Genomic DNA, 20,566 nt, shown 5'->3' with positions numbered 1-20,566 from the left:
CATTAAGGTGAAAAACCATCTGATGATGCCGGCCCCCCCAAGCCCCCGTTTTACTTACCTGACCCCTTTAAAAGTCCCGCGCTCAGTACCGAGATCCTCAGCCTGGCCGTTGATTGGCTAGAGTGGATGATTTGAGAGCAGCGCAGCCATTGACTGGCGCTGCTCTCAATCACATCCAGTGACGCGGCGCACTGAGGGGCGGGGCCGAGTGATACAGTGAGCAGCTATGGCCGCTCGCTGTATCACGGGAGCGCGCCCGCAAGGACTCATCACCATGCAAGCTCTCTCGCATAAATGTGGTGAGTTCTTGTGGGGAGGACCAGAGACAGCCGCCGAGGGAACCCAAAAGACGTGAATCGGGGCCACTCTGTGCAAAACGAACTGCACAGTGGAGGTAAGTATAACATGTTTGTTATTTTAAAGAAAACATTGTTTTTCCTTTATTAACCCTTTAAGTCAGATAATAGATTGACTTGTGTAAAACCAGCTAGCCCATACATAGATCGACTATGGCTGGTCTCTGCTTAATTGGCATAATTCCAATCCATATATGGCCTGCTTAACCACTACGCAGTACCTAAACATCCTTCCACAAACTTTTACATTTTTCCTTCATCCTCCTCACCTGTACATACTGCCCACTGTCATACTATCCACACTTTTCTCCTGTACATACTGCTCACTGTCATACTATCCACACTTTTCTCCTGTACATACTGCTCACTGTCATACCCTCCACACTTCTCTCCTATACATAGTGCCCTCTGTCATACCCTACACACTCCTCTCTTGTACATAGTGCCCACTGGCATACTCTCCACACTCCTGTTCTCTACATACTGCTCACTGACATACCCTCCACACTTCTCTCCTATACATAGCACCCGCTGTCATACCATACACACTCCTCTCCTGTATATAGTCCCCGCTGTCATACACTTCTCTCCTATACATAGTGCCCACTGTCATACCCTCCACACTCCTCTCCTATACATAGTGCCACTGTCATACCCTCCACACTTCTCTCCTATACATAGTGCCCACCGTCATACCCTCCACACTCCTCTTCTGTACATACTGCCCACTATCATACCATCCACACTCCTCTCCTGTACATACCACCCACTGTGATACCCTCCACACTCCTCTCCTTTACATACTGCTCACTGTCATACCCAGTACACTCCTCTCCTGTACATACTGTAACCCAACCTTACCCTCCACACTCCTCTCCTTTACATACTGCTCACTGTCATACCCAGTACACTCCTCTCCTGTACATACTGTAACCCAACCTTACCCTTCACACTCCTCTTCTGTACATACTGACAACTATCTTTCTCTCCACATTCCTCTCCTGTTCATACAGCCCCCATCATACCCTCCACACTCCTCTCCTGTACATACTGCCCACTGTCATACTCTCCACACTCCTCTCCTGTACATACTGCCCACTTTTATACCCGCCACACTCCTCTCCAGTACATACCACCCTCTGTCATACCCCCACACTTCTCTCCTGTACATACTGTCCACTGTCATACTCTAAACACTCCTCTCCTGTACATACTGCCTACTTTCATACCCTCCATACTCCTCTGCTGTGCATACTGCCCACTGTCATACCCTTCAAACTTCTCTCCTGTACATAGTGCCTTCTGCCATACCCTCCACACTCCTCTCCTATACGTAGTGCCTTCTGCCATACCCTCCACACTCCTCTCCTGTACATAGTGCCCACTGTTAGACCCTCCACATTCCTCTCCATCAACTGCACATACTTCCCAGTTTAATATCGTCCATACTCCACCCCTATGCCTCTTACCCACAAAAACAGTCATTTAAAACTATACTGAATATCCTCAATGTTACCAGCTCTAGAATGGGCACACTTTTGTTAGTTCAACTTAAGGAAATCTTCTAAGTCCTCATATTTGTTCTGCCCCATTATTAGTACTTGTTTCATTTTGTGATTACTACTGTGATGTATAGAGGAACATATGGGATCTCAGCTACTCTAAATATAGCATTAGTAAAAAAAAGTGTCCCTTAAAAATGTTTTTTAAATGTTGGCAACTATGCACTTAGGCACTGCCCAAGGGGCACCTGGGATAATAAAGCAGTAGTAAACTTTGCTAACATTACTACTTTTTAGAGGCCCTGAGGTAGCTTATGCCACACTGTATAAGTATGCACAGAATATTAGCAAATTAGGATACACTTAAATTGTCGGACTGAGCCCTCCAGTGCCGCGCTGAGATCAATCCGGCGGGTCCCGGGCGCTTCCATCTTCACCCAGTCTTCCTTTTATGCTCTGTGCCTTCGGTCACTTGCCTTGGCTGGGCTGTGTTGATGTCATTCCCACGCATGCTCATGCGCATCCTCTCTTTCTCTCATCCCCCCTCCCTTACCCCTCACCCCTCTCTCATCCTCTCTCGCTCTCTCTTTCTCATCCTCCCTCTCTCTTTCTCATCCTCCCTCTCTCTCTTTAATTTCATTTGTTGTAACAAAAAGTTGTTTGCATATTTATTTATTTATTATTTATAAATAAAGGCCCACCAAAATCCTCAGCACCAGGCCAACAATGTTCTTAATCTGGCCCTGATGGCCACCTATCTCTTCCAACCAATACCTGTGTCACTGTAGAGTAGGGATGAGCCGAATGTGTTCGAACATGCAAACACTGTTAAGGTCTATGGGACACGAACATGAAAAATTAAAAGGGCTAATTTTAAAGGTTAATATGCAAGTTATTGTCATGAAAAGTGTTTGGGGACATGGGTCCTGCCCCAGGGGACATGTATCAATGCAAAAAAAAGTTTTAAAAACTTCCTTTTTTTTGGGAGCAGTGATTTTAATAATGCTTAAAGTGAAACAATAAAAGTGAAATATTCCTTTAAATTTCGTACCTGGGGGGTGTCTATAGTATGCCTGTAAAGTAGCGCATGTTTCCTGTGTTTATAACAAAATGACATTTCTAAAGGAAAAAAGTAATTTAGAAATACTCACGACCATAATGAATTATTGGGTCCCAGCAATACAGATAAAAGTCATTGAAAAAAAAACAGCATGGGTTCCCCCCTTAGTCCATTACCAGGCTCTTTGGGTCTGATATAAATATTAAGGGGAACCCCAAACCAAAATTAAAAAAAAATGCATGTGGGTCCCCCCCAAATTCCATATCAGGCCCTTCAGGTCTGGCATGGATATTAAGGGAAACCCTGCGTCAATTTTAAAAAAATGGCGTAGGGGTCCCCCTCAAAATCCATACCAGACCCTTCAGGTCTGGTATGGATTTTAAGGGAAACCCCGCCCCAAATGAAAAAAAATGGCATGGTGTTTCCCCCAAAAATACATACCAGACCCTTATCTGAGCAAACAACCTGGCAGGCCGCAGGAAAAGAGGGGGGGACGCGAGAGCGCCCCCCTCCTGAACCGTACCAGGCCACATGCCCTCAACCATTTCATAAAAAAAATGTCAAAATGTTAAAAACCACAGGAGACAGCTTGGGACAAGTCCTTTATTAAAAAGAAAAAAAGAAAAAAAATATTCCAACAATGTAATCCATTCTCGAGTGATTCGGAGGAAAAAAAAACGGCTCGATTCCGCCGCTATGAACGATATCGCTTCCATATGAGGCGCCCGGCCGAATGACGAGCGACCCGTTTGACAGCTCTTTTATAGCTGAGGGCGGGGCCACCTGTCACGTGTGCGGGTGACTCTGCCCCCCTCTGACCATTTCCAAGATGGCTGCAGCAGTGCAAGTGCACTTTAAGCATGGATAGCAGGAAGTGATGGGGCCTCTGTGGCCAATTTCCTGACTTGCCCCTTTCTAAGATGGCGATGGGAGCCCCAGACTGCGATCTGAGCATGCGCCTCAGGCACTTCTATCATCAGTAATGGCTAAGGGTACCAGTTTTAAAAGGTTTTAAGGCATTTTCGGGCAACACATGGCGGTGTTCTCTACTCATGCATGCTGGATGCTAATGTGGTTATTGAAAAGAAAAATGTGTTGTGCTGTCTAAAAAAGTGAAAAGCGTTACTTCATATTCCATAAATAAATAAACATCATAATAAATAATTACATTTCTAATATGCTTGTGCTTATTTCACAAGTGAATGATTGACAAAAAAAAAAAATAATTCATATTTGAATCAATAAAACACAATATGAGTGAAAAATGAATAGTCCCATAAATCTCTTAGGGCCCTTTCACACGGGCGGATCAGTAATGATCCGCTCAGTGTGTCCGTAAAAGCTCAGCGGGCATCCTCCGTAAAATCCCAGCTGAGCCGTCGGCTGACAGGGCGGTTCCCGCACACTTTGCAGGGACCGCCCTGTCTTTCCTCCGCTCTCCCCTATGGGGGATCGGATTAACACGGACCGTATGTCCGTGTTCATCCGATCCGATCTGCCAGACGGAAGAAAAATAGGATTTTCTTCCGTCCGAAAAATCGGATCTTTGCAGAGGCAGACCATTACGGGTGTCAGCGGATGGTCATCTGCTGACAACCGCAATCACATAGGGACCAATGTATGTCCCGTTTTCATCCGCAACGGATGGATGAAAATGCGGACATACGGTCCGCACGTCTGAAAGGGCCCTTAAAGAATAAGTTCACCTTTCATAACATGTTACACCTATATTTTACCCTGCACCTTTCAGCCCCCCCATTGTTACAGCTAGCGGGGAATCTTCTTCTGCCCGCTAGCTATCAAAATTTAAAGTGGGGGTTCACCCTAAAAAAAAAAAAATCTTTATCTACCATACAAACGAGCATACTAGCGTCAGCTACAGTATGCCTTTTTTTTTTTTTGCGGTGTACTTACGGTTTAATCCGTAACTTTCGTTTCAGACTCCGGCCGGGAAATGGGCGTTCCTATGAAGAGGGGTACATGATTGACGTCCAGCTATGGCGCGAAAAAAAAATGAAATAGGACGCTGACATATACGGCGCCTGCGCAGTCAGCTCCTAGTCTGTGCGCAGGCGCCGTATAGCGCCGTGAAGAGCCGAGTCCTACTCCGGCTATTTTCGGAACGTGTGACGCGCCATAGCCGGCCGTCAATCATGTTCCACTCTTCATAGGAACGCCTATTCCCCGCGGGTGTCTGAAACTGAAAGTTACGGATTAAACCGTAAGTACAGCACAAAAAAAAAAAAAAAAGGCACACTGTAGCTGATGCTAGTATGCTAGTTTGGATGGTACAAAGTTGTGTTTTCGGGTGAACCTCCGCTTTAAAAACAGCTCTCTGTGAATGGAAAACTACAAGGTCCGGCAGTCTTTTTAACCTTTTCACAGCTGTGAGCGCCGAGGTAGTTCATTCATTCTTTTTGTCAACATGTATCGGCTTCCCGCTGATCGCTGGTGCAATGCTTAAGGCCCCGTACACACAACCGAACATGTCCGCTGAAACTTGTCCGCTGACCAGTTTCAGCGGACATGTTCGATCGTCTGTACGTCCGACCGGACAATTTTCCGGTGGATCGGACAGGTTTACAGCGGACAAATGTTTCTTAGCATGTCGTCTGTACAGACTCACCGGACAGGTCCGATCGGCCGCCATCCCTCGCATGCGTCAAAGTGATTCGACGCATGCGTGGAAGCATTGAACTTCCAGGGCCGCACTTTGGAGTTTATACACTCACAGCCATAAATAATTCAAGCGTACTGTACATATATAAAGAGAATAGGAGTGCTTTATTGTGTAATATATCAATAACAAATTTATTAGAAGAATTAATCTACTTATACAACAAGGAGTTAAAAAGGCATCAAATGCATATTTAGGATCTGCACCTTGGTGGGCAGGGTGATGTCACCGTGAAAATCCCTCCCTATGCGTTTCATCCTAATGGACACCGTCAACTGAAGGGGGAACAGAGTGTTTTCCCTTTTTATGGCCTTTACCTGGGCTTTTCCCATCTCCTTCTTAGTGTTGCTCTAGGATCACAGTGCTCTTTATGGCATTCACCTGGGCTCTTTCTAGCTACTTCTCATTGCTTGCTCTGGGATTATTGTGTCATGCTGTTTTTTTTTCCAGTCTGCTGCTTTTCTCTGTTTCTATGGAGAATGCTGCCCAGTCAGACCTAGGAAGGTTATGGTTAAGCGCTAACTGTAGCGTGAAACACAAACTTCTACTGTACCCCACACTGTCTGTGATGTTTTTTATATGAAGCTCAATAAAGGTTGAAGAGATGCAGACTCTATGTCTGCCAGACTCCCCCGGTCACGGTACAGAGAGGCAGAACAGGGCTCTGCCTATGTAAACAAGTGTTGTCCCAGTGAGCCCACCCCCCACAGAGTTAGAACACACCCAGGGAACACAGATAACCCTTTGATCGCCCCTAGTGTTAACTCCTTCCCTGCCAGTGTCATTTATACATTGATCAGTGCATTTTTTAGCACTGATCACTAGGGATGAGCTTTGTGTTCGAGTCTAACTCACGTTTGACTCGAACATCGTATATTAGATCGTTCGTCGAAGTACTAATGTTTTGGGCCGTTTGTGCCTAATTCGAGTGGTGTGTCACGGCCCATAATTCACTGTGGCATCGCAGTGCATTGCTAGCTGATGATTGGCCAAGCATGCACTATGACCCGCATGCTTGGCCAATCACAGCTTGCAAAAAACGGAGAGCCATAATTGGCCAAGGCCAGGGTGGCTTTGGCCAATTATGGCTCAGGGGGTTTAGCACATGCCCAACACTATATGGTGGTTGGTGGTTTACAGAGAGAAACAGAGAAAGAGAGTGTCATTTTTTGGAGTTAGATAGAGCAGGCAGGCAAGTCAGTTAGAGTTACAGTGTGTAGAGGATATATATGCATCCCAGGTGTTGTATATTTATACACTGTATTGAGTTTAGCTAGATCTGCTCTTGCTAATATACTGACAGGCAGGCAGGTGATTGTGTTAGCTGCAGTATTTTCACATGGTGTACTGTCTGTGTCCTCTGCACAGTTTGCACCTAAAGCTACATCAATAGATTTGCTGGTGTTTCTCATATTAATTCCTACAAGCAGGGATCTTCTCACATTAATACCACAGGCAGGGGATCATTCTGCAAGCCATGTGAATACAATTGCTGTTGTTGTCATATTAATACCACAGGCAGTGGCTGATCAGCAAGTATTTTCACTGCGCCCATTCCTGGGCCCACCAAGAGTAACTGTGAGGGCTTACAGTGTTGTGGCACCAGCGCCACCACCAATAAAGGCCCAATTTTTCTGCCCCTGTTTAACAGGGGCATGTAATTACTAGGGTTCTCCCGATACCGATACTAGTATCGGTATCGGGACCGATTCCGAGTTTTTTCGGCGGTACTCAGACGCCGATACCCTGCCCCGATACACAAATAGAATACTTGCCACCCCCCCGTCCCCCCCACCGCCGCCGCCGACCGTCGCCGACTGACCGCAACCGAAGCCGCAATCCGCCGCCGCGATCCGCCGCCGTTACGCCGCATCCCCGCTACCGCCGACTGTGTAATACGGGCAGGAACATTACAGCTTTGAATTGCTGTAATGATTTACGCATAGACACTCCCCCTTGCTCGGGTGAACTGTCCAATCCCGAGCAAGGGGGAGTGTCTATACGCAGCACGGGGCCAATCATTACAGCGATTCAAAGCTGTAACGTTCCCGGCGTATTACACAGTCGGCGGCAGCGGGGATGCAGGTAAGTGGAACATGGCTGGATGGGGGGAGACGATGGCTGCATGGGGGGAGACGATGGCTGCATGGGGGGAGACGATGGCTGGATGGGGGCAGACGATGGCTGCATGGGGGGAGACGATGGCTGCATGGGGGGAGACGATGGCTGCATGGGGGGAGACGATGGCTGGATGGGGGGAGACGATGGCTGGATGGGGGGAGACGATGGCTGGATGGGGGGAGACATGGCTGGATGGGGGGAGACGATGGCTGGATGGGGGGAGACATGGCTGGATGGGGGGAGACAATGGCTGCATGGGGGGATACATGGCTGGATGGGGGGAGACGATGGCTGGATGGGGGGAGACGATGGCTGCATGGGGGGAGACATGGCTGGATGGGGGGAGACAATGGCTGCATGGGGGGAGACGATGGCTGGATGGGGGGAGACGATGGCTGGATGGGGGGGATACATGGCTGCATGGGGGGAGACATGGCTGGATGGGGGGATACATGGCTGGATGGGGGGGAGACATGGCTGGATGGGGGGGAGACATGGCTGCATGGGGGGGATACATGGCTGCATGGGGGGATACATGGCTGCATGGGGGGATACATGACTGCATGGGGGGATACATGACTGCATGGGGGGATACATGGCTGCATGGGGGGATACATGGCTGCATGGGGGGAGACATGGCTGGATGGGGGGGAGACATGGCTGGATGGGGGGGAGACATGGCTGGATGGGGGGGATACATGGCTGCATGGGGGGATACATGGCTGCATGGGGGGATACATGACTGCATGGGGGGATACATGACTGCATGGGGGGATACATGGCTGCATGGGGGGGAGACATGGCTGGATGGGGGGGAGACATGGCTGGATGGGGGGGAGACATGGCTGGATGGGGGGGAGACATGGCTGGATGGGGGGGATACATGGCTGGATGGGGGGATACATGGCTGCATGGGGGGGACATGGCTGCATCTGTGGGGGGACATGGCTGCATCTGTGGGGGGACATGGCTGCAATATGTGGGGGGACATGGCTGCAATATGTGGGGGGACATGGCTGCAATATGTGGGGGGACATGGCTGCATTTGGGGACACATTTAAAAAAAGTATAGGTATTCGGTATCGGCGACTACTTGAAAAAAAGTATCGGTACTTGTACTCAGTCCTAAAAAAGTGGTATCGGGACAACTCTAGTAATTACAATTATTGATCTAATATTTAACAGCAGGGCTCATTCCTGCGCCCACCAAGAGTAACTGTGAGGACTTACAGTGTTGTGGCACCAGCGCCAGCACCAAAGGCCCAATTTTTCTACCACTGTTCAACAATGGCATGTAATTACAATTCTTGATATAATAGTTTACAGCAGGGAGTTCCAGCGCCCACCAAGGCTAACTTTGAGGGCTTAGAGTGTTGCGGCAACACCAACACCTAGGGCCCAAATTTCTGCAGAGTATATATACGGCAGGCCCCTACTTTCAAACATCCAACTTACAAACGACTCCTACTTGCAAACGGAAGGAGACAACAGGAAGTGAGAGGAAATCTACCCCTAGGAAGGGAAATCCTCCTCTGTAAGAGGTGTCTCCTGTCCACTGATGCTTTATTACCAATCCTTGTTTCACTAAAAACCCAAATTTTCAAAAAAACATTTGTCATTGGGACAGAAAGTGAGGTGCAATCTTCTGAACAGATGCGCACAGACAGCAAAACAAATGTTACAGGGGTGATAACCCTTCTCTAGGTTTTCCAAAAAGCTTAAAAATAGATTTTTTTGGCTGGAGCTACACTTTAAAAAAGTACCAGTTCAAAATTACAAACAGATTCTACTTAACAACAAACCTACAGTCCCTGTCTTGTTTGCACCACCTGTATACTGCTGTTCAAAGTATATAGGGCCAAAGGGGCTTGTAATGACCTGGGGGGAGGGGGGGGAACTCATGCTATTTTTCTCAATGATTTGTATCCATATTGCAGAGACCAGACCTTACATTAAAGCCGCAAGCAGTTTTAAATAACTTTTTTCTTATAGTAATGTAATTTTGTGCAGGGACAGTTCTAAACACGGGAAACACGTGCCACTTTGCAGGCATACTATAGACACCCAGTAGGTACAATATTTAAAGGAATTTTTCTTAAAAAAAAATCACTTTAAGCATCATTAAAATCACTGCTCCCGAAAAAACTAAAATTTTTAAAACTTTTTTTTCCATTGATACATGTTGCCTGGGGCAAGACCCGGTCCTCGTTTTACGACAATAACTTGCATATTAGCCTTTAAAATTAGCACTTTTGAATTCAAACGTTCGAGTCCCATAGACTTCAATGGGGTTCTAAAAGTTTGCGCGAACGTTCAGTCAGTTTGACAGTTCTGGTGCGAACCGAACAGTTCGGCTCATCCCTACTGATCACTGTATTGGTGTCTCTGGTCCCCAAAAAGTGTCACTGCTGCAATGTAGCAGTACTGCTAAAAATCACAGATCGCCACCATTTCCAGTAAAAATAGTACAACAAATTAAAAGTCTCTAAATCTATCTCCCATTTTGTAGATGCTATAACTTTTGCGTAAACCAATCAATATAAGTTTATCTGTTGTTTTTTTTACCAAAAATATGTAGAAGAATATATATTGGCCTAAATTCAAGAAGAATATTTTTTTGGATATAGCAGAAAGTAAAAAGTATTGTTTTTTTTTTTTCAAAATGGTCAGTCTTTGTTTATAGAGCAAAAAATTAAAATTGCATAGGCAATCAAATAGTTACAAAAGAAAGATTGACACAAATTAGTGTGTGTGTATAAAAGTCAATGAGTTTCTGGACTCCTGACAGACCCTTTCATCTTCCATCCAGTGCTGTACTGACGTTTCTGAATTCTGAGTCATTTGGAAAGAAAAATAATTGTCAAAGGATCTACGGGAAAAGGTAGTTGAACTGTATAAAACAGGAAAGGGATATAAAAAGATATCCAAGTAAATGAGAATGCCAATCAGCAGTGTTCAAACTCTAATCAAGAAGTGGAAAATGAGGGCTTCTGTTGAAACCAAACCACGGTCAGGTAGACCAACTAAAATTTCAGCCCCAACTGCCAGGAAAATAGCTTGGGTTGCAAAGAAAAACCAACAAATAACTTCAGGTGAAATTCATAACTCTCTGAAAACATGTGGTGTGGCTGTTTCAAGATGCACAATAAGGAGGCACTTGAAGAAAGATGGGCTGCATGGTCGAGTCGCCAGAAGAAAGCCATTACTATGCAAATGACACAAAGTATCCTGCTTACAATACTCCAAACAGCACAGAGACAAGCCTCAAACCTTCTGCCACAAAGTCATTTGGAGTGATGAGACCAAAATTGAGTTTTTGTGCCACAACCATAAACTCTTCATTTGGAGAGGAGTCAACAAGGCCTATGATGAAAAGTAGACTATTCCTACTACTGTGAAACATGGAGGTGGATCACTGATGTTTTGGGGATGTGTGAGCTACAAAGGAACAGGAAATTTGGTCAAAATTGTTAGCAAAATGAATGCAATATGTTATCAAAAAATACTGGAGGAACATTTGCATTCATCAGCCAGGAAGCTGCCAATGGGACGTACTTGGACATTCTAACATGACAATGATTCAAAATACAAGGCCAAGTCAACCTGTCATTGGATACAGCAGAATAAAGTAAAGGTTCTGGAATCGCCATCTCAGTCTCCTGACCTCAATATCATTGAGCCACTCAAACGTATCTCATATCTCAAACGTGAAGTTCATGTAAGACAGCGCAAGAATTTACAGGAACTGGAGGCTTTTTCCAAGAGAAATAGGCAGCTTTACCATCTGAGAAGATAAAGAGCCTCATTCACAAATACCACAAAAGCATTCAAGCTTTCATTGATGTTAAAGGGAGCAATACATGGTATTAAGAATTGGGGTATGTAAACTTTTGATCAGGGTCATTTGGGTAATTTCTGTTGTCATTATGATTTAAAAAGAGTAAACACAGTTGATTGATAATAAATGGCTTCAGCACTAACCATGAGTGAAAGAAAAGTGTTTGTGTTATCATTCATAGTCTCTGAAAAATGGCCAAGAAATCATAAATTCTGCCAGGGTATGTAAACTTATGAGCACAACTGTGTATATATATATATATATATATATATATATATATATATATTTTAGGGATGAGCCCGATGTTTGAGTCGAACGTATGTTCGACTCGAACATCGGGTGTTCGCCTGTTCGCCAAACAATATCGAACAATTTGGGGTTTTTGCGGCAAATTCCAAAAGCCACGGAACACCCTTTAAAAGTCTATAGGAGAAATCAAAAGTGCTAATTTTAAAGGCTTATATGCATGGTATTGTCATAAAAACAGACTTAAAGACTGAAATCGGAATCGGACCACGCCGCAAACTACATCTCCCACAAGTCCCTTCGTTTGCGGTGATGTGTCCGAGTGCGCGTGGAGTAGAAACGGCCAGGGGTGACGTGTGTGCGTGCGCGCACACACAAATCCAATTATAGACCCTGATTTGTCCACACTGCACCCCCCATCAAACTACAGCTCCCACAAATCTCTGGGGCCAGCGTGCGTGGGTGGGTGTGCCTGAGAAAACACTGCTTCCTGATAGCTGGGATCGATCAGGGGTGATGTGCGGGCGGGAATGAGCTGCCAGATCGGACGGGAAACACTGGAGACAGGTGAGAGAGTTATATGGATAAAAAATTGAAAGCTGGGAACTACACTGTTTAAATACAAATATTAATGAGAGCTCATCCACTCACTATCCAAAAGGAAGTGGGACTCAGTGGCCAAAAAGCTGCATACAAGAGAGAAGGACTGTGCCAGGGAGAAGGAATGGTCAAGGTGCCACAAAATAGCACACAGGGATATAGCAATCAAAAAAAATTTAAAACAAAAATGATGGGAAATTAAATGACAAAAATGTATTAATTAAAACAAGTCAAATACAAAAAGATGCTTTTCCACCTACAACCATCTTAAAAGACAACGTTGTCTAAAACAAAAACATCTAGGCGCCGTTATGCATCCACATACCCAAACAATCGTGCAGTAACAATATAACCATGGAATGTGTGGCTGGGTATACCCAATTCTGAGCCTAACGCACTCCTGATCTTAGCATTCTGAGCGTAACGCACTCCTGATCCTAGCATTCTGAGCGTAACGCACTCCTGATCCTAGCATTCTGAGCGTAACGCACTCCTGATCCCAGCATTCTGAGCGTAACGCACTCCTGATCCTAGCATTCTGAGCGTAACGCACTCCTGATCCCAGCATTCTGAGCGTAACGCACTCCTGATCCTAGCATTCTGAGCGTAACGCACTCCTGATCCTAGCATTCTGAGCGTAACGCACTCCTGATCCTAGCATTCTGAGCGTAACGCACTCCTGATCCTAGCATTCTGAGCGTAACGCACTCCTGATCCTAGCATTCTGAGCGTAACGCACTCCTGATCCTAGCATTCTGAGCGTAACGCACTCCTGATCCTAGCATTCTGAGCGTAACACACTCCTGATCCTAGCATTCTGAGCGTAACGCACTCCTGATCCTAGCATTCTGAGCGTAACGCACTCCTGATCCTAGCATTCTGAGCGTAACGCACTCCTGATCCTAGCATTCTGAGCGTAACACACTCCTGATCCTAGCATTCTGAGCGGAATGCATTCCTTTAAAAAACACCAATTTTTTTCTAGGCAGAATCATACGTTTTTGGTCCCTTAGGGCTTATTCAGAGGGATGATCAGTCCCATCATCTATACAGAGTCGCTGGTAGGTTTAATTCTGTGTTGGCACTTTGAAAGAAATAAGTTGGTTTTGCGTCGCGGTTTGGGCACTCGGGTTCAAAAAGGTTCGCCATCACTGGCCTAGAAGTTATCAAGACATCTTACTCAATTGTAGGCATAGAAGATTTCCATGCCATAGCTAAAGTTTGTTTAGACACTGTTAGGATAAGGGTGATAAGCTTGAACTAGGAAGTGGTTTTGTCCCTCAAATCAAGGAATGTCTCCCAGTTTTTTTTCCTAATGCTCCTGCCCAAAACAGTATACATTGCCTTGAAAAAATATTCATTCATACCCCTTGAAATTTTCCACATTTTGTCATGTTACCAAAAACGTAAATGTATTTTATTGGGATTTTATGTGATAGACCAACACAAAGTGGCAGACTATTGTGAAGTGGAAGGAAAATGATAAATCGTTTTTATTTATTTTTTTTACAAATAAATAACTGAAAAGTGTGGCATGCATTTGTACTCAGCCCCCCTGAGTCAAAACTTTGTAGAACCACCTTACGCTGCAAATACAGTTGAAAATCTTTTTGGGTATGTCTCTACCAGCTTTGCACATCTAAAGAGCAACATTTTTGCCCATTCTTCTTTGCAAAATAGCTCAAGCTCTGTCAGATTGGATGGAGAGCGTCTGTGAAAGTCTTGCCACAGATTCTCTAATGGATTTAGGTCTGGACTTTGACTGGGCCATTTGAAACCATTGAAAATGCTTTGATCTAAACCATACCATTGTAGCTCTGGCTGTAGGTTTAGGTTTGTTGTCCTGCTGAAAGGTAAACCTCTACCCCAGTCTCAAGTCTTTTGCAGGCTCTAACAGGTTTTCTTTTAAGATTGCCCTGTATTTGGCTCCATCCATCTTTCCATCAACTCTGACCAGCTTCCCTGTCCCTGCTGAAGAAAAGCATTTGCACAACATGATGCTGCCACCACCATGTTTCACGGTGGGGATAGTGTGTTCAGTGATGTGCAGTGTTAGTTTTCCGCCACACAAATAGGTAGATTCACAGAGAGTTACGCCGGCGTATCAGTAGATACGCCGTCGTAACTCTGAATCTACACCGTCGCAAATTTAAGCGTATTCTGGAAACCAGATACGCTTAAATTAGGCTAAGATACGAGCGGCGTAAGTCTCCTACGCCGTCGTATCTTAGGGTGCATATTTACGCTGGCCGCTAGGTGGCACTTCCGTTGAGTTTGTCGTAGAATATACAAATGACTAGATAAAGCTGGTCCCTAGGTGGCGCAGCCCATGCAAGGTATGGACGTCGGAACAGGCCTATCTTTTTAGGTCGTTTGCGTAAGTCGAACGCGAATTGGGCTGGACATAATTTACATTCACGTCGGAACGGCGTACTTTGGAGCAATGCACACTGGGATATGTCCACGGACAGCGCAGGCGCATTCGTAAAAAACGTCAATCACGTCGGGTCACGAGTAATTTACATAAAACACTCCCCCTCATCCTCATTTGAATTAGGAGGCAAGTGCTTTGTGAATACAGCACTTGCCTCTCTGACTTACAGCGGCGTAGCGTATATGCGATACACTACGCCGCCTCAAAAGTGAGCCGCCCTACCTGAATCCAGCTAATAGCGTTTTGCTTTTAGGCCAAAAAGTAACATTTTGTTCTCATTTGACCAGAGCCCCTTCTACATATTTGCTGTGTCCCCCACATGGTATCTCACAAACTGCAAACGGAACTTCTGGAGTGTGGAGTTCACGACTAATAGTTGTCCTGTGGACAGATTCTCTCACCTGAGCTGTTGATCTCTGCACCTCCTCTAGAGTTACCATGGGGTTCCTAGCTTCTTCTCTGATTAATGCTCTCCTTGCCCGGCCTGTCAGTTTAGGTGGATGGCCATGTCTTGGTAGGTTTGCGGTTTCGGATGATGGATTGAACAGTGCTCCGTGAGATGGAATATTTTTTTAGAACCTTACCCTGCTTTAAACTTCTCCACAACTTTATCCCTGACCTGTCTGGTGTGTTCCTTGGCCCTCGTAATGCTGTTTGTTCACACAGGTGGGCTCTAGGGGTGAGCCGAACACCCCCCGGTTCGGTTCGCACCAGAACCTGCGAACGGACCGAAAGTTTGCACGAACTTTAGAACCCCATTAAAGTCTATGGGACTCAAACGTTCAAAATCAACAGTGCAAATTTTAAAGGCTAATATGCAAGTTATTGTCATAAAAAGGGTCTGGGGACCCGGGTCCTGCCCCAGGGGACATGTATCAATGCAAAAAAAAAAAACGTTTTAAAAACTGCATTTTTTTCAGGAGAAGTGATTTTAATGATGCCTAAAGTGAAAAACAAAAGTGAAATATTCCTTTAAATATCGTACCTGCCGGGTGTCTATAGTATGCCTGTGACGTGGCACGTGTTTCCCGTGTTTAGAACTGTCCCTGCACAAAATTATATTTATATAGGAAAAACTGCTTGCGGCTTTAATGTAATGTCTGGTCCTGTGCAAAGGACACTAAATCAAAATACTGCAGGTCCCTGCCTGTATTTGTATGATAACACCAGCAATTGTATTCAGATAAGCTTTGGGTGCACACTGTGCAAAGGACACAGTACACTAAGTGAAAATACTCCACCTAGCACAATCACCTGCCTGTCTGTCAGTATATTATGAAGAAAATAACATGAACAGTTCTAGCTAAACTGAATACAGTGTATAAATATATATACAACACATGGGATGCATATATATCCTCTACAAACTGTAACTGAAGCTAACTGACTCGCCTGCCTGCCTGCTCTATCTAACTCAAAATAAATGACACCGTCTCTCTCTGTCTGACCACCACCACAACACACTACACAAGACCACCACGCAGGCGGCCTTATATAGTGTGGGGCGTGTACTAAACCCCCTGAGACATTATTGGCCAAAGCCACCCTGGCTTTGGCCAATTATGGCTCTGCTTTTTTCCGCGCTGTGATTGGCCAAAGCATGCAGGTCATAGTGCATGCTTGGCCAATCATCAGCCAGCAATGCACTGGATGCCGCAGTGAATTATGGGCCATGACGCGCCACTCGAATTTTGCGCGAATGGCCCATAATCTTTGAAATTCCGCAAACGTTCGAACAGCCAATGTTCGGCTCAAACTCAAATCTCATCCCTGTGGATTATTTACTAATTTTGTGACTTCTGAAGGTAATTGGTTCCACTAGATTTTAGTTAGGGGTATCAGAGTAAAGGGAGCTAAATACAAATGCATGCCACACTTTTCACATATTTATTTGTAAAAAAAACAGGAAGTGAACATAAATCTCCCCAATGGCCTACAGATGGCAAAAAAAACAAAAAAACAACAATGTACAGGGGTTCCTTGTTCTATCCAAAATGAAAAAAAAAAATAAGTTTTGCCTTTAATTCAACTTTAACTGATAGACACCAATCCAATAATATCTGGGGGACAGTTCCACCAGGTATTTAGGAATGTGTCAACTTCTTTAGAACTCTAAGCAAATTTGGCTATCCTTTGGGACACTATGGGCCAGATTCAGGTAGAATTGCGTAAATCCACGGCGGCGTAACGGATCACATTTACGTTACACCGCCGCAAGTTTTACGGGCAAGTGCTTGATTCACAAAGCACTTGCCTGTAAACTTGCGGCGGCGTAGCGTAAATCCGTCCGGCGCAAGCCCGCCTAATTCAAATGGGGCGTGTATCATTTAAATTAGGCGCGTTCCCGCGCCGAACGTACTGCGCATGCTCTGTTTTGAAATTTCCCGCCGTGCTTTATGCGAAATGACGTCGCACCGACGTAATTTTTTGAACGGCGACGTACGTTACGTCCTTTCCTATTCACGAACGACTTATGCAAAAAAAAAATTAAAATTCGACGCGGGAACGACAGCCATACTTTGGCAAGTCTAAATATAAGCCATGAAATAGCAGCCGTAACTATACGCCGGGAAAAGCTGACTAGCGACGACGTAAGAGAATGCGACGAACGCGCCTACCTTCGTGGATCGCCGTAAACAGCTAATTAGCATACCCGATGCGGAAAATGACGCAAACTCCACCCAGCAGGCGCCAAAGTATTACACCTACTATCTGAAGGCGTACGAAGCCGTACGCCTGTCGGATCGAAGCCAGAAGCCGTCGTATCTTGGTTTGAGGATTCAAACTAAAGATACGACGTGGCAAATTTGAAAATACGCCGGCGTATCAGTAGATACGCCGGCGTATTTCAGCTGTGAATCTGGCCCTATATACTTAAGTAAAAGTACCTTATAATTAGCTTCAAGGGTGTTTATTGATTTTAATAGTTCCAGCATTTAATACAATAGTTTATCAAAAAGTTAAGCTGGAGTTCTTTAAAGCAAACTTTTTCTTTTGTCAGTTTTTGCCACCCTAAGATAGAAAGTTTATTGCTGGCTGGATCACCAGGTAAAAATTAAGATAAAAAATAAATAAAAAATAAAAATAACGTCGTCACCACATCTAAGGATTGCTTGTAAAGTGCAATATTTATAAAAAAAATTGGGGGTTTAGCTATGCTTTAATATGTACAATAATTAAAACACAAAACTCTTACAATTCTCAGGAAGGTAACACGGGGACAACAGGCCATCAAATCCAAACCAGCGTGGCAAGAGCAATGTGTGGCATGAAATGACTTTGTTTTATAGTAGATAACCCAAAGTTGAACTCATGGTCCCTCAAGTAAAAGCCTAAATGCATAAAATTTAATTTTGCACTTCACCTTGAAAATGGATGGCCATGTCATTTTAGAGAGAAATATTGAGACAAAAAGACTGCGGAAGAGATGCATCAAAATTGTATTGTATCAACACATATTTCCATTGACTGCAGTGAATCCAGTTACATAAAAAAGCTGCATTACTTTCTTACTGCAGTGTCTAATGTGAGCACTTCCAGCAGTAGTTGGATGGTGTTTAGTGGGATTCATCTCAGAGATCTTTCAGCCTGCTGGATAATCATATCGCTAATGATTGGACTTGTTACTTTTAAGTAATTGTATATTTAAGATTTAATAACTCACATATATGATATATGGTTAAAATAAGAGTGTTCTATTGTCCAGAGCGAAAGCTTTAACATAACACATTTATTAGAGCTTATACAAAGTCTATGGCAACAGACTTTTGGGATTTTCAAGGAAAAACTGAACACTTCAATTGCTACATATGTGCCAAGTATAATACTACAACGATTTAAAAGCAAATTTAGTGTGACACCCTGTGATTTGAGGTTGATTGGAGGATGGGCGTATCTCAGATCTAATCATCAGATCTGCCCATCCATAGTGAGGGGGCATTTGATGAGAAATGGAGGAGATATATAGGATACTAGATGTGTAATGGCTGATAACGCATGAAAACATGGCATTGAGTACCATACAGTATATATTAACCATCACATATGTCAGCGGGATCCTGAACTTACCCAATAGAGAACCAATGAATATAATAACTTGAACGCTGGTGGTGAAATGTCTGTAGCTCAGCCCAGCACTGCTGCTGCTGCGGTTGCTCCATAGGACTTGAGAATGAGACACGTTCCTAATTTCCAGTGCCCCAGCCTGATAGAAGCCGATCTCACTCCTGTTTCTGAAGATCAGGCTGCCATTATAACCCATGGCGGTTCTTCTACCACCTACTGCATGTGTTGCACTGTCAGGGCTGCTCTCAGCATCATGGCTCTGAAGCCCACAGCTCGGCACGCTCCCTGGCTTTGTGCGCCCATCTCACAATAATTACCTGACTAGTCCGGATAGCGTGCATTTTTTTTTCCCCTTCACCCGGTCTTACTCTGGCTCTTCGTACGACAGGAAGAACACAAGCCTCTCTCTTTGCTTTTCACCCCCAGCAAACATCTCCAAAACAAGATCATGTCAGATGCCGGTAAAAAAGGAGGGGGGAAGAAAGAGCTGACCCTGAATCTCATTGCTCCTCTTTTCCCCTTTCTGCGAATCTCCGGCACAGGCTCCCTCTCTCCACCTCTCTCTTCTTGTTACCGTCACCGAAACTGATTGGGAAAGAGAACCAAAAGCGTAATCAGTCTCACAGCCTGATGCTGGGGAACAAAAGAAGAAAAGGCTTGACATGAAATGTCTCCCTCACCTAGTCTAGCAATGCAATGATTGCAGAGACATGAACACACAGCGTAGGCTCATTAGCCACTGAGAGGCTCGATATACAGGCTGCCTTCATCTACACCCAGTTCACAATGAAGGCTCATCCATTGCAGACTTTTTATATCCCTTCTGCAATCCCAACATGCCTGGATACTGGAAATCAACAGAAAATGATAATAAAATGGTTCCAGGCATGCTTTCCCACCGACTGTCATATTATTCATAAATACAAATCCGTTCTATTCCATTGCATTTCAATGTGGTTTTATCTAGGCCTAGAGGTTGGCATCTGTCCTGGGCACAAATGTGGGGGTTGGAATATTCGTGACATGTCTATAATCAGATTGGGGAAATATTTCCAAATATGAAAATAACGCAACACATACTGCTTAGTGTTCTCCACACAAATTTAGATTCTTATGTGTCACGCGTTCCGAAAATAGCCGGAGTAGGACTCGGCTCTTCACGGCGCTATATGGTACCTGCGCACAGACTAGGAGCTGACTGCGCAAGCGCCGTATAGCTCCGAGTCCTATTTCGGCTATTTTTCGGAACGCGTGACGCGCCATAGCCGGCCGTCAATCATGTTCCCCTCTTCATAGGAACACCTACTCCCCGCGGGAGTCTGAAACTAAACTAAAGGATTAAACTGTAAGTACAGCGCCAAAAAAATAAATAAAAGCATACTGTAGTTGACGCTAGTATGCTGGAATGCATGGTAGACCAAGATTTTTTTTTTTTTAGGGTGAACCCCCGCTTTAACAAAACTAGGTAATATGGGAACAAACAAACAGTTCCATCTAGTGTGTAACCATCTACAGGCCCTTATATTACATAGTAGACATGTGCATTAGTTTTCGTCCGAATTTCAGGTATTTTTGTTATCGTTTTAACAAACGATAACGAAAGCACAGAAAACGAAAACCGAAAGATCCGACATAAACAAATGCTTTATTTTCATTTTCGTTGTGGT

The 20,566-nt window shown here is 44.7% G+C and overlaps 1 protein-coding gene across 1 annotated transcript in view; it reads right to left on the bottom strand.

Moving 5' to 3' along the window:
- GPR176 (G protein-coupled receptor 176) overlaps positions 1 to 19,684 on the bottom strand; it is a 47,625-nt gene extending 27,941 nt beyond the window's left edge. The window contains exon 1 of the mRNA XM_040332435.1: positions 18,903 to 19,684. Coding sequence (XP_040188369.1) covers positions 18,903 to 19,095 — 193 coding nt within the window. The 5' untranslated portion in view covers positions 19,096 to 19,684. The remainder of the gene's footprint in view (positions 1 to 18,902) is intronic.
- Positions 19,685 to 20,566: the final 882 nt, after the last annotated feature.

This window comes from Rana temporaria, chromosome 13 (genome assembly GCF_905171775.1).
Source record: "Rana temporaria chromosome 13, aRanTem1.1, whole genome shotgun sequence".
NCBI lineage: Eukaryota > Metazoa > Chordata > Amphibia > Anura > Ranidae > Rana > Rana temporaria.
The sequence above is the reverse complement of the archived record's forward strand: the minus strand, read 5'-3'. Positions and strand labels throughout refer to the sequence as shown.